We start from the raw sequence: 23,492 nt of genomic DNA on the forward strand, positions 1-23,492 counted from the left end.
GTCAAATATGTGAAGTCACACGAGGGGGAACGGGATTTCTAAATGTGAAATCACTAAATTCGTGTGATGTAATTTATGGATGGCCCCCTAGGCCAACGCTCAAAAACCAGTGTAAGGGCGCTCTCCGATATATATACATTTTATATTGGATAACGCGCCTTTGTTACGCATCTCGTTGACAAATTATATTTTAGACTGGTTCTGTAGCGTTCGACTCGCCGAAACTCAGTAACCGTAGAGGGACCCCACACAGCTTCGCAATTTTTCCATAGTTCATTTTGAATCTTATTGCAAGATCCATAGAAATTGTAATTCAATAACCGGTTAAATTGACCGAACCGTTTTTTATTGAGTGGGTAGCACGTGCGGTTTTACTTACAATAGACAATGAGTTAGCTGCAAGGGCCAGCTTGAAAATTAACGACTATACATAGTATAGCCGTATAGTATCCGCGGTCAAAGTTAGCGATTCTTTTTTTGCAGGTAGTAGCACGTGCGGTTTTACTTACAATAGACAAAGAGTTAACCGAAAGGGCCAGCCTGAAAACTAACGACTATAATAAAATCATATTTTAACCACACTAAATACATAGTTACGGTATACGGCAAATACGGGTATTTTAGGTAAATATTTGGTGGGTTTTTACTAACTACCCATCTAGTTGCGGTCAACTGCTGCTTAGAAAGCTTTGTTGCAAAAGTTATAGAGGGATGAACATTATTTTGGCCTAGAGATGGGTAGTGAGTAAATACTCAAGAGTAAATACCGAGTAAATACTCAGTATTTACTCAATTTACCCGTATTTACTCGTTTATACCCAATTTGGTGGGTATAAACTATTTAGAGTGCTGACACTGCTGACAGGGTATAGAAATCTGAAATAAAGGTGTATTTTGTACTGGATTTAGTAGTCCAATTAGTAAAAAATATATTTTAAGAGGGGCGTTCCATACATGTAACTAAGTGTCACAATAAAAAAATCTGAAACCACCAACGTGTGGCACATCATTAAATTGTTCTTTAAAAATAACTTCAATGTTATTATGCACTTTTTTCGATAAATTTAATACTTTTGGGACAAAACCGTTTCCAAAGGCCAAAATAATGTTCATCCCTCTATAACTTTTGCAACAAAGTTTAATAAAATATGAAAAAATATCGGGAAAATAGACCCTAGAAAACACTTTGAGAAAAAAATACTTTAAATATGATCGGTCGGGTAATTTTTGAGTTTTCATTAAAAAACTCTTCATAAAAGGACGTAAGTGCCGCGTAAACACGTAATTTAGCGTGTACGGGGATTTAGGATTCTAAAAGGCGGACCTGTGGATTCTATTCCAGTCCTCAGTCACTTATTTAAATGGGAGAGTGGAACCCAGCGTGGAACGACGCTTTCTAAGCAGCAGTTGACCGCAACTAGATGGGTAGTTAGTAAAAACCCACCAAATATTTACCTAAAATACCCGTATTTGCCGTATACCGTAACTATGTATTTAGTGTGGTTAAAATATGATTTTATTATAGTCGTTAGTTTTCAGGCTGGCCCTTTCGGTTAACTCTTTGTCTATTGTAAGTAAAACCGCACGTGCTACTACCTGCAAAAAAAGAATCGCTAACTTTGACCGCGGATACTATACGGCTATACTATGTATTGTAGCATCTCATACCTGGGTCCTTACTCCCAGTCTTTACTCCCACGGGCTGATCCTCCGGATTCTCCAATCGGCTATAATTCCTTAACGCTTTTGCCTTCTCTTCCTGTCTGATTCTCGTCTTCCAAATTACTCCCTGAAACTTTTGATTTAAAATGTTTACTTTCTGGCTACCATTTCTAAATTCTTCCTAAACTCCTTCTACCCTAATACAGCCCTGACCCGTCCGGTTACTTACCTTGCTGTTTTTCTAATCATTTCATGTTTTTATTATAATTTCGAAGCTAATCGACCTAAAAATCACTATAAATTTTCCTTGACATATTTGTTTCTTTGTTTTGACATTATCCGTCAAACTAATAATTTACTCAAAATTCTTTAGCATGAAGTTTAGGTCGTATAGTTTTCAAGTAGTTTGTTCTAAATTTTATCTAAAAATTGTTACTGGTGAACAAATATTTTCAAATATTTTCAAAAGTAATAACAAAGTAAAGAATAATTCTAGAAAATGTTATCGCTAGCTATATAAGCGGCCCAGCGGACATCTGAATTCAGTTTGCTTCTAGTTCCCAACAAAGGAACGTCAGTTGTAAGGGTCCGTGCGGGGCCAAGCCAGGCCCCGCACCATCAAGAAACCCTCGCTCGCGCTCCTTAAAAAGTTACCTGTGTTCCTGGCGAAGTCTGGCGCTCTCTGCACGCGCCCAAGTCCGGTGGTGCTTTGCGGTTGCTCTAGCGGAGCGCCTCGTCTCCTAGGCGCGCGCTATCGGCGCGCCTCGCCTCAACAGGCGCGTGCTGTCACCGCGCCTCGCCCGCTATCGGCGCGCCTCGCCTCAACAGGCGCGTGTTGTCACCGCGCCTCGCCTCTTCGAAGAGCGTGCTTATCAGCGCGCCTTACCCAGCGCGCCTTACCGTGCGCGCGCTATCAGCGCGCCTTACCCAGCGAGCCTTACCGTGCGCGTGCTACCAGCGCGCCTTACTGTGCGCGTGCTGCCAGCACGCCTCACCTTTGCGCGTGCTATCTGCGCGCCTTACCTTTGCGCGTGCTATCTGCGTGCCTTACCCTTGCGCGTGCTATCTGCGCGCCTTACTGTGCGCGAGCTACCAGCGCGCCTCACCTTGCGCGTGCTATCTGCGCGCCTTACCTTTGCGCGTGCTATCTGCGCGCCTTACTGTGCGCGTGCTACCAGCGCGCCTCACCTTGCGCGTGCTATCAGCGCGCCTATCCGTGTGCGTGCTCCTGCCTTGCGCGTGCTACTAGCGCAACTATAAACGTATTTTTATTCTTTTTGTAATTTAAACCATCTGTTAGCGTGTCATATTTAGACTATAGCCGATAAATAAAGAACCTACCCCTGTTATATCTATCCTTTCCTTTCTACCTCCTCACTCCCAGCTCCTTTACACACTCCTCCAATATACGTGGAGGAGGGAGTAACGTGACAGTATAGTCGTTAATTTTCAAGCTGGCCCTTGCAGCTAACTCATTGTCTATTGTAAGTAAAACCGCACGTGCTACCCACTCAATAAAAAACGGTTCGGTCAATTTAACCGGTTATTGAATTACAATTTCTATGGATCTTGCAATAAGATTCAAAATGAACTATGGAAAAATTGCGAAGCTGTGTGGGGTCCCTCTACGGTTACTGAGTTTCGGCGAGTCGAACGCTACAGAACCAGTCTAAAATATAATTTGTCAACGAGATGCGTAACAAAGGCGCGTTATCCAATATAAAATGTATATATATCGGAGAGCGCACTTACACTGGTTTTTGAGCGTTGGCCTAGGGGGTCATCCATAAATTACATCACACGAATTTAGTGATTTCACATTTGGAAATCCCGTTCCCCCTCGTGTGATTTCACATATTTGACAATTTTGTTTTCAACGAAATTAGCAAATTGAATGAAATATAGTTATTTTAATAAAAATATTTAAAATAATAGGAATATTAGAAATTTTATGACACGAAACCGATACGATATATCGTTTCAAAAACTAGCTTATTTAGTTGTATCGCGAATACAAACAATCAAAACAATTTTCGACTACAAGTGAAGTTAAAGTGACGTCACAAAGTTTGTTACTCCTCTCCCCCGTGTCACAACATGTCACATTTTCTAGACCCCCTCCCCCTAAACGTGGGACGTAATTAATAGTTTTCCATTGTAATTGGCACGTATTTAACCGGTCAACTAATTAATCGAATTTGGGTAGTTTAAAAAAATAGAAATGGGTACTTTTTTATTTTTTATTAGCCTACTTTGGTGTCCCACTGCTGGGCAAAGGTCTCCCCTCGTTTTTTCCATTCGACCCTGTCATCAGCATTTTACCACCATTTGGGGTAGAATGCGTCCAAGTTGTCCCACCATCTCCTTTTCGGTCTGTCTGAACCCCGGCCTGCACCGTCTATGGTGTTCCGTGGGTCCCACTCAGTAACCATTTTGGCCATGGGTACTAAAATTAATAAATTGGCAACAAAAACGGTGCCTTAAATTAATCAATATGAGTTGTATTTTTATGAATTTTGGCCACAGTGCCAGGAAAGACAGTGATAACCTGGAAAAGCTGGTAATCACTGGTACAATCGAAGGCGATAAGCCGAGACGCAGGAGCCCAATGCGGTGGACAGACCAAATTCGCTCAGCCCTTGATGTAACGCTCCACGATGCCCTACACTCGGCGACAGACAGAAAGAAGTGGCGGCAAATTGTCCAAGAGAAGCTAGAAGTTACCTAGAAGTGACCACGACCCTCAGTGATGAGGAAACCGATGCAAGGAGGAGGAGGAGACCACATTTTAAAAAGAAAACGGCTTTATATTTGAGGTTCATATAAATTATTGGCGCTGAAATATTAATACACAGCCAAATTATATTATTATATGCCCAATGAAAGTTCGTGTTTAATATTTTAGATTCCCGAATATTGATAAGCCAATAGCGTATTTTACTGTATTTAAAATTAATTATTTTACACCATGCATGAAATAAAGCACCAGAAGATTAATGGAGAAACGTAGACAGCAGTTATTATTAGACACAATTTCTATTTTAAAGCCCGTATAAAACTACAAAGAGTAGGTAATTTGATTGTGACGTCACATGCTAGTGTTTCATATACATTCCATAGTAGCAAAATCGTTTTGAAAGTTCGAAAAAAGAACCTGATTTGACAAGTAGTCAAATACCCTATTAGAATTATATGCCAATGACCGAACCTTCTTTGCAGGTAGTAGCACGTGCGGTTTTACTTACAATAGACAAAGAGTTAGCTGTAAGAACTATACATACTATTTAACAATCACCGCGATATCTGGTAAGAGCTATAATATTGTAAAGTATTTTCGTCGCAGTTTTATTTTAATAAACAACAGGTTAAAAACTGTATAATATGTGAATCAGCTTGCAACATGCACTTATCTAGAACGCAAGTAATTAAGTAACTTTGAAAGTAATTAAGTACCTTCTTATTTAAAACAAAATTGTTAACTATACTTTACCACGTATATATCCGCTAAATTCCAAATGACCTCTCACTGATAATCACATTTTTGCCAAAAACTAAGCGTAATAAACTTCTTATAACATAAATATCATTAATACACGTTAACACAATTAAATAAAAGCCAATTTAGTACTTAAATCTCACCAAAATATTGAAATTTTGTTAATAATCGTTTTTACTCACCAAAATGAGTAAATACGAGTATTTACTGTATGCTTTGAGTAAATACCGAGTAAATACTCAGTATTTACTCACCCCTACCCATCTCTATTTTGGCCTTTGGAAACGGTTTTGTCCCAAAAGTATTAAATTTATCGAAAAAAGTGCATAATAACATTGAAGTTATTTTTAAAGAACAATTTAATGATGTGCCACACGTTGGTGGTTTCAGATTTTTTTATTGTGACACTTAGTTACATGTATGGAACGCCCCTCTTAAAATATATTTTTTACTAATTGGACTACTAAATCCAGTACAAAATACACCTTTATTTCAGATTTCTATACCCTGTCAGCAGTGTCAGCACTCTAAATAGTTTATACCCACCAAATTGGGTATAAACGAGTAAATACGGGTAAATTGAGTAAATACTGAGTATTTACTCGGTATTTACTCTTGAGTATTTACTCACTACCCATGTCTACCCCCATGTAGTTGAGATAAAGTTACAAAACTTGGCGTATTTGATTAACATAATAACTTAATAAGTGTACACTGAGTGGTTTAGCATCGACAAAGGTGTTAGGCAGGGATGTGTAGCATCACCGGGGCTGTTTAATCTGTTCATGGACAGTAGTTTGCATGATCTGAGAAATGATGAATGTGGGCTGAGAATGAGTGGGTTACCCGTCAAATGTCTTCTTTACGCTGATGACCTGGTGTTCCTAGCGTCATCGGGTGAAGAGTTGCAGGAGAGGGTAACTAGAATGCATAGATCTTTTGAAAGGAAAGGAATGAAAATAAATGTAAGCAAGACGAAAGTAATGGTATTTGAAAAGGAAGAATATATGACAAACTGTGAAATTTTGATTTGTCATGAAAGCGTCGAACAAGTGAAAGAGTTTGTGTATTTGTTTTATGTTTTATGTTTTTTTGTTTTTTGTTTTATGTATTTGTTCACTGGGGACGGTAAGCATGATAAAGACATTGAAAGGAGAGCGAATGCTGAATCGCGCGAACGGGGCACTTAACGCTTTTATGAGCAGCCAGAAGGAGTCGCAAAAAGCACGGTTGGCTGTGCACAGAGGGGTGTTGGTGCCTATACACTTATGTATGGTAGCGAAAGTTGGGTATGGCAGAAGAGGCATCAGAGCCAAGTGAATGCAGTGGAAATGAGAGCGTTGAGACGTGTGTGTGATGTGAGATTGCAAGATAGAATTAGGAACAGTGTGATAAGGGAAAAGTGTGGACTAAACGAAGATGTAGTGTCAAAAATTGAGAAAGGTATGTTGAGATGGTTTGGACACGTGGAAAGAATGAGTGAAAGCAGGCTAACAAAGAGAGTGTATAAGGGAGAAGTAGAAGCGGGAATTGGAAGGGGTAGACCTCGGCGGACTTTCTATGATCAGATCGGGGAAAGCCTAAAGAAAGGCCAGGTCAAGAGCACCCTAAACCAGCGAGCGTGTATGACGAATGCTATGAAAGTGAAGGAAGCGAAATAAAATCTTAATCTGTGCCGCTTCTTCTAGCTAGAGTTTGAATTTTTCCCATACAAGCGTGAACCACCCTAATGTATAGAAATTTGGAAAAAGTTACAGATCGCCCTTTTTAATTGCCTTACGAACTAGCAATTATCTTATCCAACATTTGAGTTAGAACATTTACCTATTTTTAAAATGGTCTATTATCATTTATCTCCTAATAAATGAGTAGATATTATAAAAATCCATCGCATGGAAATCACAGTTTTTTATCATCATATAATATAAATTTGTATCCTCAAAATCGAACCCGGGTCACGGCAAGCCTTGACGGCGGCGTCTTGACGATATGATCTTGACGCCTTTGATAGGAACTGCCGGCCTAGTCAAGGTGACAATCGCTTGCGCTACGACAACGAAACGCTTTGTGTCTCTATCACTCTTCCATATTAGTGCAACAGTGACAGTTGCGTTTCGTTCGCTACGGAGCGTAAGCGATTGGCATGTTGGCTACGCGGCCTGGTGGGAGACGGGTCAAGACCGGAACAAGTGGAAAGAGAAGAGGGTTTGTACTATACTTATACTTTTGGCCTAGGTGCAGCTTCGTTACGCTGCTAAGTATTCCGTATTTTGTGGCAGGTTGCAAGACTTCAGATGTGTATGGTGCCGCAAAAGCGTCCACGCGGCATGTAAGCCTAGCTGGCGCGCCGTGTGCTCTCTGGGTGCCGCCCGAGCCTCCGTCGTGCCGCCCACCCGGCTACATTCTATTGGTCAAGACGATGCCTGGGTCCCGGATAGACCTACTAACGCGTCGCCTCTCATTGTCTTTGTGAATTCTCGATCAGGTAAGGCAAACATTATTCACAATAGGGTTGTTTCCACATGTTGAATTTTATAACTAAATCCGTAAATTGATGGAAAATGAGCAATTTATCACAATCAATTGGAAACCTAAAAAATATATGGGAATAATAAATAATAGCACAATCGGATTAGGACTAACCTCGAAATCTCTTCCAAAGTTATGAAATTTGGTATGTATGTTAATTAAAGATCTCTTTTTCATGTCCACACTATTTGACATTTGGGGACCTCGAGGAATCGCAGCCATCTTCGAAAATGTGTACCATCCTGGAGAAACATTTTTCCTTCGTTTATTTTAGTAAATTTGTATTGCATAGCACTCTTGTATCAATTATGGATCTACTGATGTCTATTTTATTGAAATCCACTTAATAGTTTAGGCGCTAGAAGTAAAAGTATGATTTAATATTCGGCGTCCTCTCAAGGCGGCTGTATTGATTTTTCTTTAATAAAGCAAGTGTAAACGGGTTGTGATGGGCAAGAGGAGTCTACCGATACGTCATTTAAAAAAATCCGTGCAGTATCCTGAGCTACAGGGTTTATCAGTATTTAAACCCATAACCCTACTTTCTGTTTAAGTCACAGTCGAGTAAAATGTTGATATTGGAGTATAACTGATTGGAGTATAGCTGATATTGGAATACAAATGTAGATAAAAGTGGAATTCATATTCCTACAAGTTTCCTATTAAGAGAATATCAGCTAAATCTGGATTCAGCTATTATTTTCTATTTTACTTTTATGTAGGAAGCAAACGAGCAGACTAGCCGCCTGATGGGAAGCAGTCATCGCCGCCCATGGACATAAGCAACACCAGAGGAGCCACTTATGCGTTGCCCACCTTTGAGAACCCTAAATACCTGCTTCTTGAAGAACCCCATGTCATAGCGCAAGGGAAACACCTCAGAAGGTAGCTCATTCCACAACTTGCACGTTCTGGGCAAAAACGAGCGAGATGCCTGCTTGTTTTTGGTTTGCCACGTGTCAAGAAAGTGAGGATGAGTTTCGTTTCTTTGGCGAGAGGTGCGGTGATAAAAACGTGACGGTGGCACCAGATCAAAAAGTTCCATTCCCCACATTCCCCATTATACAGACGGTAGAACAAGCACAGAGAGCCAACGTCCCTCCGAAGGCTAATAGGTTCCAAACCGACTGTGAGATCGGGATCGACAACAAGACGAACTTCCCGACGTTGGATGGAGTCAAGTGGAAGAAGTTGGTATTTCGGTGCTCCAGACCAGAGATGAGAACAGTGAATGAGAACAGTTTTCTATAACAAGATGTATATTTTCCGCAAAGATGTCTAGGACTTTTTTGTGTAGAATTTAATAAGCTTTAACGTTGACTTACACCATATTTTCACAGATAACGTAGATTTAGAGTAAAAGGCAAATTTCTCCAGGATGGTACACATTTTCCAAGATGGCTGCGATTCCTCGAGGTCCCCAAATGTCAAATAGTGTGGACATGAAAAAGAGACCTTTAATTAACACACATACCCATAACTTTGGAACAGATTTCGAGGTTGGTCTTAAATGTCTTAATCCGATTGTACTATAAATACTTCATTTTAAAAAAAACTTCCAAACAGGAAATAAAATGGTACCATTCGATTACATTTAATTAAAAAATATATTGTGTAGCAACAATATACATAAACCCAATATTTCACCGACAAAATCGCAATTTCCTTGTTTTCTGACGTCACGATGTAATGAATTTGTTAGAAGCGTGACTTTTGTATTGCTTTAAGACAATGGGTCCCATACAGACACTTGATCCTCAAAACGAACCTGATCGACTGATACCATTAATAAAAATTTGTGGAATACCCTTTTATTTACAACAAATAATTAAGTAGTAGGTATATATATATATATTCACTTTTATTTATACTACGTCGGTGGCAAACAAGCCCGCCTGATGTTAAGCAGTCTCCGTAGCCTATGTACCCCTGCAATTCCAGAGGAACTCGCGTTGCCGACCCTAACACTCCTCTCCCTCGTTGAGCTCTGGCAGCCATACTCACCGGCAGCAACACAACACTATGAGTAGGGTCTAGTGTTATTTGGCTGCGATTTTCTGTAAGGTGGAGGTACTTCCCCAGTTAGGCTCTGCTCTAGATCTGGAATGACATCTGCTGTCCTGTGCCCTACCACACAAAGTGAGATGTCATTCAATGTGCCCATACCTCTCTTTTGGACGCAGTTTAAGGACATACCCGGGTCCAGTTCGGGTCACTTAAGTGTACCATTTACTTTTTTTCGAAAATCCATCAACTTTTGGGTTATTTCTACTCAGAATCACGAGGACTATCGATTTAAGATGTACAGAGCGAGTTTCGTATATATATATATTTATGCTTACATACACCAAATGGACCGTTAACCTTTTCGACGCCGTGTCAAACACAAAAGCTGTCATCCAGACGCCACGTCACCGAAGTGTCAAAACTGAAATTTAACTTTATGCATATGCATGTAGGTCTATGTTGCTCTGTGGTCTATGACCGATTAATCGGTCTTTGGTGTTGAATCTACGGTGCGTATATATCAGTCATTGGCGTCCAAAAGGTTAATAACAAGATTTTTATCAATGTGAGTTGGTGGTGTGAATGAGGGTGAAGAATCAGGCAAGTGGCAACCAGTCTACAAAGCCCAAAGTAACGCTGGATAACAATCCAAGGTAACTAACGGACTATAGCGACCCGCCCCGACTTCGCACGGGTTACACTACACCTTAACAAATTATGCACCTAAACCTTCCTCAAGAATCACTCTGTTGATAGGTGAAAACCGCATGAAAATTCGTCTATGGCGAACATATTAAGTACATGCACACAAACAGTTTTATAAGGTGTTTATAGGAGTGAACGGCAGTGGGAAGTCATAATCATAGGTGTTTAGAATAATGCTGTCACTGTATTGGTATCGCTTGATTAGAATATTTTTTTGTAACTTAATAGCTCTATTAAACCCAATAAACCTTGCATTATTTAGTACCGTACCTTAGCTTATTTTTAAGAGGAAAGGGAATCGAACCATGCTCGCGGCAAAAGTACAGCCAATTTACAAAGGCAAGGGAGAAATGGATAACGTAAAACACTTTAGACCCATGTCACTAATCCCAATCTTTTCAAAAATATTTGAACGCGTGTTGAGTGATGTACTTATGTCGCACTTCAATAAAAACAGGTTAATGAACCAGCAACCTGCTTACCAGCCAGGTAGATCGACTATCGACGCTGCCCGTGATGTAACAACTCAAGTCATCTAGAGCCTCTAGAGGCCAAACAGCAAGTCGCGGACATATTTTATGACTTTATAGCTAATAAGGCCCTGCATTTCATAGTGTTTAAGATATGCCTAAAATTTAGTACGATAGTAGATAGATTACGAGTACAGATTACCTACGCACGGAACACTTGCTACCGCAGTTGTGACTGCGGGCTTGGCAAATTTTTATTGCGATGTTTTCCTCTGCGACGGCAGAACACTCACTGACAGCATTGAATAGAAAAGAATAGAAAAAGATTTATTTGGCATAAAAAAAGTAGTAATTAATCACAATTAAACCAAGTAGGATGCCGCTCAGCATAAGCCACGTCTATTAGACACGACACTGGTTTTCAGGGCACCCAAAATTAAATATTTAAAACTTAAAACTATCTAAAACAGAAACAAAAATTAAAACAAAACTAAAATAGAAACTGGACAGAATAGAAACAGAACAAAACATGTCTAAAGACTATTTTTTAAAGAGCCAGACAGAGAGAGAGAGAGAGTTCACTGACAAAAAATTATTTATGAATGTAGTCCGCTTAGTTTTATACTTGTTGTTGGGTTACGAGTAAATACTTTTTAAGATTGCACTTAAAGGAGGTAATGGATTTGTAGTTTCTGATTGGTGGCGGTAAATTGTTCCAACACTTCGTTGCAGCATATCGGAAGCTACCACGAAAAGCGGATAAGTCTAAGAGCACCCACCACGTATATGACCTTTCGAGAACTTAAGTTTTTTCAAATAAATAAGGCGGTTGTTTAACGCGAATGACTCCAAAAAGCAATGAAGCAAGTACACCTACTTTCTGAACCCTGACTGTTTTTTCGGCAGAATTTCGTTCGTCTCTAGATAGTCTGTTAATTGAAAACTGACTGACTGACTTATTCTACAATTTTTGATAAGAAGGGTAAAATACTTATTAGACGGAGATCTTTAAAACTTACTGGATTGGGTATTTTTGGGATAGGTTTAATTATGGCTGATTTCCATGTGTCGCGACAGACGCCTGTTTCTATGGAATTATTAACTATGCTTGTAATTAATATTATGCTAGTAATTTGCGGTTGGTTGCGCTTTATGTCTCGACTCTAACAACCATTTCGCCTGTCACAACTAGTTAACGCTTCAGTTTGCAATCTCTTTGCTTTTAGCGTTATGAGCAGTTAAAACACATTTTTGTTCTGGTAGATGATGCCTAAATGAATGTTAATATTGGATTATACTGATTAACAGGGGACAACCAGGGAGTTAAGTTTCTCCGTCGTTTCAAACAACTACTAAACCCTGCGCAAGTGTTCGAGCTGAGCGGCGCCGGTCCGAGACTCGGCCTGCGCCTGTTCCGACACTTCGCGCCGCTGCGGGTCCTCGTGTGCTCCGGTGACGGCTCCGTGGGCTGGGTGCTTCAAGAGATAGACAAACTTGATATGCATGTAAGCTTATTGAAGTTTGTTGCGAGATTTATAAAGCTGATAGTGCTCGGATTGGTTGAAACGTAATTGAGATAGTGCTCAATACGAGCTATAGAGGCTGAATACGTGTAGCTACTGACTGTACTGGATGCAACAAAAGTCCTCCCTTTAGAAGAAAATCACAGTCGGGTAGTATATACCAGAACACAATTAAAATTCTAAGCGCCACTTGCACCATCCCACTAGCCCAAGGTTAAGCGGTTAAATTGTACTGGTAACCACGGTAACTAGGTTTAACCCGTTAACCCCGGGTTAGTGGAACGTTAACGTTGCCGCTGCAGACCGGGCAGACAACCGCTATACTTATCAAACTCCTTACGGCTTATTTTATTATGTTGATCATGACTATCATGAGTAAATAATAACTAATGCGAAATATAGAACGACATTGAAATATAATAAACTTATAAACAAACAAATGAGCAAGCAAATAAATAACAAATTAGAAAATATTTAGATCAGTACGGTTTCACTGACTATTATTTTTAGTCGCTTTCCAAAACAAATTAAATGAGCTTTTGCTAAAAAATAGTAGATTGTACAACAAGGGCACAAAGCGATTTATTATTATACGAGGCAATTTATTGGTCCGAGCGGCAGCGAGGAGCGAGGACCAATATAGCCGAGGATAAAAATAGGCGTTTGTGCCTGAGTTATACACACTGCTTTTCACTTCGATTGTGAGTAAAATAAAACAATGGCAAACAAATAAAATACATTTAATTAAATTTTAATGTGAAATTTGAACAATTAGATATATTTAATGTAATGGTCTTATCGGGCATATTAACAGTGTTTGTTTGGTTTTGTGATGACGATGGTATATTGGGCAATCGTGATGCCTCCGGCCTCTGGGTCTTCATTCAGAAGTTGGCTGTTTGGTTCAAAATTATAGTTACTACTAGATGGCCCTAGTCCGTTTGGAACTAAATTGATGGCTTCTGTAATACTGTCGGAAATCTTGGATTTATTTCCAATGGAATCTTCTATGTATCCTTCTGCAACCTGGTCCGATTTCCAGCCGCCATGTCTCTTTAAAGTCGTCAAGTTTTCTCCGGAATCGGCTAAGAGGGTAGCCGAAGTTCTCCGAAAGCAGTGCCCTGTATAACGTTCCGGATTTTCTAAATTCAAGAAAACTGCGATTTGCTTTAGAAATGTTGCAAAGTTGTTCCGTCCTATGACTTGTCGTGTACATTTGCCATTTTGGTAATTAAGAAAGTATCTGTTTGTTGTAACATTTTGTGGACGTAAGTCTTGGTACCTTTTAACTATATTAAGATAATCTCCTTTTACGGCAAATGTACGCTCTTGGATAGTTTTTGTATTGGGCAAGTTAATAGCTTGTAATTTCGTGTCCGTCTTGACATCGTCGACGGTAATATTAGCCAGTGCTATGCCTCGACACGCACCGCTAATTCCAAATATGAGCGCCACCTACAATAAAAACAGTAATTGTTACAACGTTGCAAACTTTCAACTCAAAATTACTTTTTGAATTTCGATAGGCAAAGTATGAGATGTTGAATAAACGGAAATTAATATTACGTACTTTTGTAGCCAAATATTGAGCATCGGGAGCGGTGTTTAAGAATGTTTCCACATGGTTTGCCGTGAGAACCTTTGATTTTTTGGTTTTGTGCCCATTAGAAAGTCTTTTCAAAAAACATGTAAGTTTCACCTGCAACGTACTCTTAAGCATAGAGTACACACTCCATAATGTAGGCGGCTTCAATTTCTTGGACAATTCGTCGAAATATGTTAAGAAAACACCTTCCGAGAAAGTATTGACTAGTTTATCGGCTCTCCAACTCATGAAGTTTTCGTATACTGTAAGATATTTTTGTTTGGATTTCTGCGGCAATAACTGCTCAATAACATTTTTCGCTTTCCTTTCCATTAAAGTATTAGGCGAAACTGTAATTTCCTCCTCACTCGACGACATTATTAAAAATAACAATCGTAAAACAGCAACAATTTTTCTTTTTTTTAAATATTTGACACGTGATATTTACATTAAGCCCACTGCACACTCGTGCGCGATTTGCGGCGCAAAGCCGCGAACGCGAGTGTGGTGTCGATTTCGCTGATTAGCGAACTGTCCACACTCGCGTTCGTGGCTTCGCGCCGCAATTCGTGTGGAGGGCGCTTTAAGTCTTTATTCATACTGCCAAATTCCGTCATTGTACCTCTTTACAAAAGAAAGGGATCACAACTGGATTGCAAAAACTACAGAGGCATTAGCTTACTCAGCGTCGTCGGCAAATTGTATGCAAAGATATTGATTGAGAGAGTAGTGAAAGAAACCGATGAAAAAGTATGGGATGCACAAGCGGGATTCCGAAAGGGTATGGGATGTACGGATCAAGTCTTTTCCTTGCGATGCATAGCCGAAAAGTATTTGGCCAAAGGTCAGAAGGTCTATTGCGCTTTCGTGGATTTGGAAAAGGCCTATGACAGAGTGGTGAGGAATGAACTTTGGTCGGTACTGTCGGTGTATGGATTGAGCGGCCGTCTCATTCAGGCACTGAAATCGCTCTATGAGGATTCCAGTGCTTGTGTGAGAGTAAACGGGTCGTACACTGAGTGGTTTAGCATCGAAAAGGGTGTTAGGCAGGGATGTGTAGCGTCACCGTGGCTGTTTAATCTGTTCATGGACAGTAGTTTGCATGATTTGAGAAATGATGAGTGTGGGCTGAGAATGAGTGGGTTACCCGTCAAATGTCTTCTTTACGCTGATGACCTGGTATTGCTAGCGTCATCGGGTGAAGAGTTGCAGGAGATGGTAACTAGAATGCATGGATCTTTTGAAAGGAAAGGAATGAAAATAAATGTAAGTAAGACGAAAGTTATGGTATTTGAAAAGGAGGAATATATGACAAACTGTGAAATTTTGATTGGTCAAGAAAGAGTAGAACAAGTGAAAGAGTTTGTGTATCTGGGAACATTATTCACTAGGGACGGTAAGCATGATAAAGATATTGAAAGGAGAGTGAGTGCTGGAAATCGCGTGAATGGGGCACTTAACGCTTTTATGAGCAGCCAGAAGGTGTCGCAAAAGGCACGGTTGGCTGTGCATAGAGGGGTGCTGGTGCCTACACTTATGTATGGTAGCGAAAGTTGGGTATGGCAGAAGAGGCATCAAAGCCAAGTCAATGCAGTGGAAATGAGAGCGTTGAGAAGTGTATGTGGGGTGAGATTACAAGATAGAATTAGGAACAGTGTGATAAGGGAAAAGTGTGGACTGAGCGAAGATGTAGTGACAAAAATTGAGAAAGGTATGTTGAGATGGTTTGGACACGTGGAAAGAATGAGTGAAAGGAGGCTAACAAAGAGAGTATATAAGGGAGAGGTAGAAACGGGAGTTGGAAGGGGCAGACCTCGGCGGACTTTCTCTGATCAGATCGGGGAAATCCTGAAGAAAGGCCAGGTCAAGAGCACCCTAAACCGGCGAGCATGTATGAGGAATGTTATGAAAGTGAAGGAAGCGAAAGAGGTATGTCAGGATCGTAGCAAGTGGAAATCCGTGGTCTCTGCCTACCCCTCCGGGAAATAGGCGTGATTATATGTATGTATGTATGTACATTTAATACAGATAATAACTATGCTGTATTGTAAGATTTTAATGATTTAGTAATATATAAAATACGTATTATTAAAAAAACGAGCCAAATTAAGTGGAATAACAATATTATCCGATTATGTTTTATTGTGTACTATGGCAGTGATTTGATTGTCTTAGTCTTTAAAAAAATATTACTTTGTGCACTAGAGCATAAAAGTAGCATTTTGTGCAGCCTACATCTAGCACAAAGGAGAACTTTACGAGCATGAGAAGTGAAAAACACATTTCAATATTTTGAACAGATAAATGACATTGAAATCACTTCTTATACCTACGGGATGTGAAGTTTATAATTTTGAACTATATGTACAGTTAGGAGCAAAACTGAGTAATATACAGATATATTAATAATAGTCAAGCGTGACTTAATTACTTTAAATACAACTTTTTTTTAGATTATGAAATGCTCTATCAATCGGTCCACAAATGATCTGTCTATCATTTATGGTTTTTTACGAACTCAAAAGGCAAAAGGCAACAGTAAAGTTCATACTTTTTTTATCCCTGATATAATTACCAAACCTGTGTATAAAAGCCAATACCTAAAATTCTTAAATCAGGGAATGAGTACACCTGCACATAAGTAAATAACATACATATTGGCTCAAATAAAATTTCACAGAAAATTTTGTGAACAAAGTATGTGGTACATACGAGTACTAAACTGAATCATTGCAATAATTGTTTTTTTTTTTTTTAATCTTTTAAAAATATATATCCTAAGGAAAATACCCAGCGTTTGCTGAAAATAAGTTCATCTGTGCTAGCGAAGGCTATTCGTTCATTTCTCTACGAAAATGTGTTGCGGAGGTTGCTGTGGCTGCGGCTGTCCCAAGATAACCATCTACACATGCTGCACCAAGATCTGCTAGGGATTTCAGCAGGATGAAGAACCAACTCTCCTTGCGGCGACGGCGCCGCCTACCTGGCAGTTTTTGTGAAGCCATTTTGAATGTGCCGTTTCTCTAGTGCTCTGTAATAAAGTGAATTAGAAATAATGTATGGAGCCAACAATTGATCCACTTTTGCACCTGATATTTATTTCGGCAATAATTACCTACTAGAATATATTTCTGGTTTAAGAGAGTTGCTGTTTATTGTAAAGATGCGTAATTAGTGTGTCTTATAATTGTAGCACATTTCACATTCCCATAGTTTTTTTAATTGAAGTAAAACCTAAATATCTGATTTATACCTATTGGTTCAAAGGGAGTTAAGGTAATATACTTAAGTCATGATCTTTAACTCCGACTTAAACATAAAAAAATGTACACATTGTCTATTATTAGTTTATTTGTATTTATTCGAACTTCAAGAGATATGAAGATCTCAGAATTTTATGTTAGGAAAACTATGAATTAGACTACCCGCCAATCATAGAGGGTGGTGCAAAATAGAGTCAATGTTAAAGACGTTTTAAAAATAAAATGCTATAAGAGTTTTGAATGATTCACGGTTAGTTTCACTAGACTTATATTGACCACAATTGACCAGATTGCTGTCTACACAACTTTGACACCCACCCGCTATCTTCAGTCACCCGTGAACATGATGCATGTAACTGCGTCGAAATATCGGGAGCTCACAAATAATACAAAAGGTAATCACGGTCTATATCCCGGTCAATATAAGTCTAGTAAAATGCTATATCCTATTTTAAAATGACTAAATGCTACGGTATCCTCAATATGTATGATAACGGAAAAGAATTGATTGCAAACATTTTTTTATTATTTCTTATAATAATTTCTTACCAATTTCATGTAAATTAGAGATACATCACAAAATAGTAAACATGGGTTCAGTTATACTACTAACTGTATATTGTAAATAAATAAGTAAGTAACTCAGTCGCAAACTTCCCAACAGTCGCAACGTATAAATGCGCCGCCCACTCATATCAGGAGTGACAACACAATTGTCAATTTACCGGCCTGGCTCGGTTCGCAACGCAATGCAACTCCTATCGTCAAAAGAATTCCTAAGGGAGCTCGCATTTCCGTCGCGAATGCCCTATGCCAAACTATATTCAAAACAGTTAGCGAAAACTCATTTCAAAGTTTGTCCCAGCTATTTTCCTTTTCCTACAGAACATTACACGCTAGCGACAATAATAACAACATATTCCTCACTCAGAAAATTAAATCGAACTGTATCAATCCAACTGACCCAGTTCCCCGCCCTCAGTCGAAACGCAGCCCGAATGATATTAATCTATTTAAAATAGTGGAGCAGAAAGTCACAGATGGCGATATTAAGGGAGCCGCACAACTTCTTTTCTCAAGTGACGTTGTTGCACCAGACACCCCTGACACCGTTTCAGCATTAATTTCTAAACATCCACTTCCAGCAGCATCTCTTCGCTTGCCTGATCCCCCGGACTCCGAAGCACCCCACCAAATTGCCACTAAAAAGGATGTGCTAGCTGCTGTGATATCATTCAAGAATGGCTCCGCCGGCGGCCTCGATGGCCTCTCCACAACACCTGAAAGATTTGCTGTGCGGTGCCACCGGTGACGTCGGCGGCCATTTGTTGGACGCCATCACACAGCTAGTAAACATCATGCTTTCTAGCAAAGTATGTGACGAAGTTTTAGACATACTCTATGGTGCTAACCTCTGTGCCCTTAAAAAAAAGATGGGGACATAAGACCCATAGCCATAGGCCTAACTTTTAGACGTATCTGTTCAAAAATTTGCTGTAGATCAATTTTTCCTAGTCTCACAAAGAAATTTCAGCCTCTACAACTCGGTTTTGGCAGCAAAGGCGGCTGTGAAGCCTATGTACATGCAACACGCGCCTTTGTTGGAGACGACACTTGCGAGGTGCTGCTGAAAGTGGATGTGAAAAACGCCTGTAATTCTGTTGACAGAGGTGCTCTTCTTACACAAATTCAGGACGCCACCCCCCTGATCTACAAATATCTATGGCAGTGCTATCACCAGCCCACGCACCTACTCTTTAAAACACATCGCCTGTCGTCAGCGGTGGGCTGTCAGCAGGGTGACCCTTTGGGACCAGCCATCTTCAGCCTCGCCATCCATCCAATCATTTCAGACCTAAAGTCAAAATTCAATTCATGGTATCTCGACGATGGGACCCTAGGAGGAGACTGGAAAACCGTTTTAGAAGACTTAAAAAACCTTACGGATTCCTATAGGTCTGGAGCTAAACTTTTCCAAATGCGAGCTCTTTTTCAACAAGCCCCTTCCTGCCGTCGACATGAGAAACATAATCTCATACTTTAATATTCTAGCTCCCAATATCAAAATAATTGACAAACAATCCCTTCGACTCCTAGGCGCTCCCATCTACCCGGAATCAATACCACCCCTCATCAACGAACATCTCAATATCCATATTCAATATTCGGACCGCCTTTTAAAAATCAGCGCACACATGGCATTTAGTTATCATAAAGTTTTGCTTGTTCGTTCCCAAATTTACATACATACTCAGATGTAGTCCCATTTGGAAATATCCCCACCTTATCGAGCCATTAGATTCCATACTCAAAACCACTCTCTCATCAATCCTTAACATCCACCTTGATAATCGCGCCTGGTCTCAGGCCTCCCTGCCAATCCGGCATGGCGGCCTGAGCATACGCCAAGTCATCAGTATGGCCCTCCCTGCGTTTTTGGCCTCATTTCACAGTACACAGAACCTTGCGGGTAAGATTTTTTGCCCAGCTGCTGGAAACGTGTGTATCACCACCCTGAATGAGGCCAAAGATATCTGGTTGCAGTCTTGCACAGGCAGCCCGCTTCCGGTTTCCCTTAAATCGCAAAAACAGTGGGACGAGCCGCTCTGCAGATCAACTTTAAAAGAACTCACTGACTCTGCTCACAGTTCAGCAGAGCGCGCTCGTCTGCTGGCAGTGGCTGAACCGGAAGCGGGCTATTGGCTTCACGCATTACCTTCAACCAATATTGGCACCCTCCTAGATAAAACGACCCTCACTCATGCCACCTGTTTACGACTGGGCACCAAAACTAATGAGCCCCACCGCTGTCGCTGTGGGACCATGGTAGACGAGCTGGGTCACCACGGCTTGTCCTGCCAGATTAGCGCGGGCCGTATCTCCCGCCACGCATCCTTGAATGATGTCATCCGTAGGGCGCTTGTTTCCGTCAGCGTGCCGGCCATATTTGAGCCGAACGGTATCGCACGCGACGACGGCAAGCGGCCCGACGGGATGACACTCATTCCATGGAGGCTGGGGAGGACGCTTGTGTGGGACGCCACCTGCGTTGACACGCTCGCGCCGTCCTACCTACAGGCGACCTCCGTCAAGGCGGGTGCTGCGGCCACAACGGCAGAACTAAACAAGCGGCGCAAATATGCTGTCCTCAGCGAGGGCTACATATTTGCGCCGTTCGGAGTCGAAACTCTGGGACCATGGGGGCCCAGTGCGAAATCATTATTTAAGGATATTTCCGAGCGCCTCGTAGACGCCTCTGGTGACCAGAGGGCTGGCAGCTACTTCGGCCAGAGACTAAGTCTGGCCATCCAAAGAGGTAACGCTGCCAGTCTTCTGGGCACCATAACACGTGATAGCGACCTGGGGAGCATTTTTTATTTATAAGTTTATTTTAAGTTTTATAAGTTTAGTTTAGTTTAGTTTATTTAATAAGTAAACAATGATTTATTACATCAATAGACAAATTTATATACATATACACACGTAAGGGTGGAAAGTGAACCATTTGACCCGAGATATTTTGGCGCTCGACCTTTCCACACTCGGGTGGGAAAAGCAATATTCCACCCGGCTATATCAGCCTATGAAAGGTGAACTTTCCGAACAGGAGAGATGAAATAGTTATTTGTGCAACAAGAGAGGAAAGTTGGTTTTTCTTGCGAGTGTTTATTTTGAGTCCCGAGAAAGCGAAAGATTCTATAATTGAATCACGAGCGAAGTTATTCTAAGTTAGAATCTTGAGCGTAGCGAGGGACTCAAAAACACGAGATATAAAATAACTTTACTCTCGTGTTGCACACATAATTTTTTACCTCAGTAGTGAGAACATAATAAAGGTTAAAATGTATTTCGAATTACACAGAATAATTCAGAATGAAGTGACGGTTCATGGCCTTCACTAAATTAGAAAGCTACTTTGTTTCACTCCCTGGAGTGAGGAAAGTCGCACTTTCCTCACTCCAGGGAGTGACGAAAGTAGGCTTGTTCGAGCTGCTGAGGTGAAAACATATTTACACGCTTTTATTTTAAAAAGATAACTACAATTAAACTCAAAGTAAGTAATGTTCTTATTCTTAATTTCTTATGCTATATGCCTTGTGATATTGTGTTGTGGTATTGTGGTCTCACGTTATAGATAAACAGTTTGAACAATTAATGCACGTTTTGAATGATTAAGCAGCGTCAAGTTCAGACCGCCGTGCTCCCCCTTGGCACCGGGAACGACCTGGCGCGCGTGTTGGGCTGGGGCGCGTCATGCGATGACGCCGCTAACCTTCAGCAGTTGCTGGAGCGCTACGAACGCGCCTCTACCAAAATGCTCGACAGGTAACACATTTCTATTGTCTAAGGTAATTGATTATTTACGGACACGCCCCGCCCCGAATGGACTTACCTCACCCCGCAGCAGCAAATTGACAATCTATTGACAGAATCTCAGTTCGAGTAGCAATGCGCTAACGGAAAGATCAAAATGCCTTTTTTTACCAGTAACTATGCGCTACCTCATACTAAATTTATTTCTCGCTTCTCATGCTCGTAAAGTTCGACTTTAAGTCGTGCGTAGATGACATAAAGTTTATTTTCTTATCTATTACGACCCTTATACCTTATACCCGCCAAGTCGAGCAAAACAAAGAGGCACGGCCGTACCATCCTTTTCTCGAAGCCATTCGGGCCATTTTCGACGTCCTGTAATTTTGTGCTGGCTAAATCAAGAGCCCTGAATTTTCAGTGACATATAGGGCATAATATGGCTTACATATATTCCCAAGAACATTCAATTTGAACTTGTAGTTTAAGAATTATTGCACGTCAAAGTTCCTTACTTTTGTCACTGACACTCACTCACTCACCGATCATCATAATTCTAAGGTACTTCTAGCCAACCAGCAAGCTTCAAATTTTAAACATAAGTAGTTTTTTGCTTAACAAGCCATGAAAAACCTAAAAATATTGCAATATCAGTCACGTTTTAAAGATTTAGGAACTACATAAGTAAGTTTGTAGTCCCATATGAATATATGCTATTACAGTTACTTTTACAGTTCCAACAAATAGTAGGTTAAGTAAAGGTCTAACATGTACGATGTGAGTATAAAGATGTGTATAGTATGAGTATGGTATGGCTTTGAGTATGGTAAGAATATGAATATGGATGGTATAGGTTCATACCATACATATGGCACTCATGCGCGGGTAAGGTGTGGGATGGGGACTTGGGTATGAGTATTGGATGAATACAAGTATAGCTTGGTAGTACTAACGGTTATGGCGATATTTGCGTCGAAAGCTGCACTTGATGCAGAAAGCAAGCCGCTTTGCCCAGTGATACTAGGGACCAATCTGAATGATTTCATCCGAGGAAAAACAAATTTCATCCACTAGAATTCAAGATGGAGGACCTTTTCCAAAATGGCGGCTGCAAAATTTAAAAAAATTGTAGACACAAAACGGATGCACCGATTTTAGTGATTGATATATCAATCAACTCGTATTGACACTTGTAATCGGAAAAAAAATACCATTTAAGAAATTAAAGATGGCGGCCGAATATTAAGAAAATTGTTTTTATTTTTTATTTTTTTCCTTCTACTGAAAATAACAACTAAATGTTCTATAGTATGGTCACATATTCTTTCATTTAAATGAAACCTGATAATATTAGCTACAAAATAAAATAAAAAACTTGTCAATCCGTTGAGTAGTTTTTTAACTATACGCATTACAAAAAGCGCGTAAAACCCGTCCGAAACGGCCAACTTTGATGATATTTCTTTATATTTAAAGGTAAAAAAAGAAAATAATACATATTTACTTTATTTATTGAGCTATAAATAAATGTATTGCCGCTTATTATTTGTGACGTTCCACGGAAAAAGGAACCTTATAGAGGCTGGCGCTTACGTCGCATAGCACCGCGATAGTATTGGAGCGGCGTTAATAATAGCTTAAGCGTCAACCGCCATAAGGTACCTTTACCCGTGGGACGTCACATTTACTCCTCTTTATCATCTTGGTCCGATGTGGTTGAACTGTAGAAAAAAGAAAATTCATATGAAATCAGAACAAAATATACCTACCTAATATAATTAAATTCAATATATAGAAATGAACTACGCCAAACTGTCCCGCCCCTCCATTACTATTTCAATGTGTGTAGTATTGAAATAGTAATGGAGGGGCGGCACAGTTTGACGTAGTTTATCTATAAGTACCTTACGTTTTTGCAGTTGCCTTTGCATGTACTGCATT

General features: G+C 40.2%; 1 protein-coding gene across 4 annotated transcripts in view; it reads left to right on the top strand.

Moving 5' to 3' along the window:
- Window positions 1-23,492, top strand: part of LOC134754152 (diacylglycerol kinase eta) — a 259,912-nt gene that overhangs the window by 131,468 nt on the left and 104,952 nt on the right. For 3 of the 4 annotated variants that reach the window (XM_063690255.1, XM_063690257.1, XM_063690258.1), the window contains 3 exons: window positions 7,438-7,643; window positions 12,178-12,374; window positions 21,418-21,566. In XM_063690255.1, coding sequence (XP_063546325.1) covers window positions 7,438-7,643; window positions 12,178-12,374; window positions 21,418-21,566 — 552 coding nt within the window. The remainder of the gene's footprint in view (window positions 1-7,437; window positions 7,644-12,177; window positions 12,375-21,417; window positions 21,567-23,492) is intronic. The other variant, XM_063690256.1, reaches the window with a different exon arrangement.

This window comes from Cydia strobilella, chromosome Z, assembly GCF_947568885.1.
Source record: "Cydia strobilella chromosome Z, ilCydStro3.1, whole genome shotgun sequence".
Taxonomy (NCBI): Eukaryota; Metazoa; Arthropoda; class Insecta; order Lepidoptera; family Tortricidae; genus Cydia; species Cydia strobilella.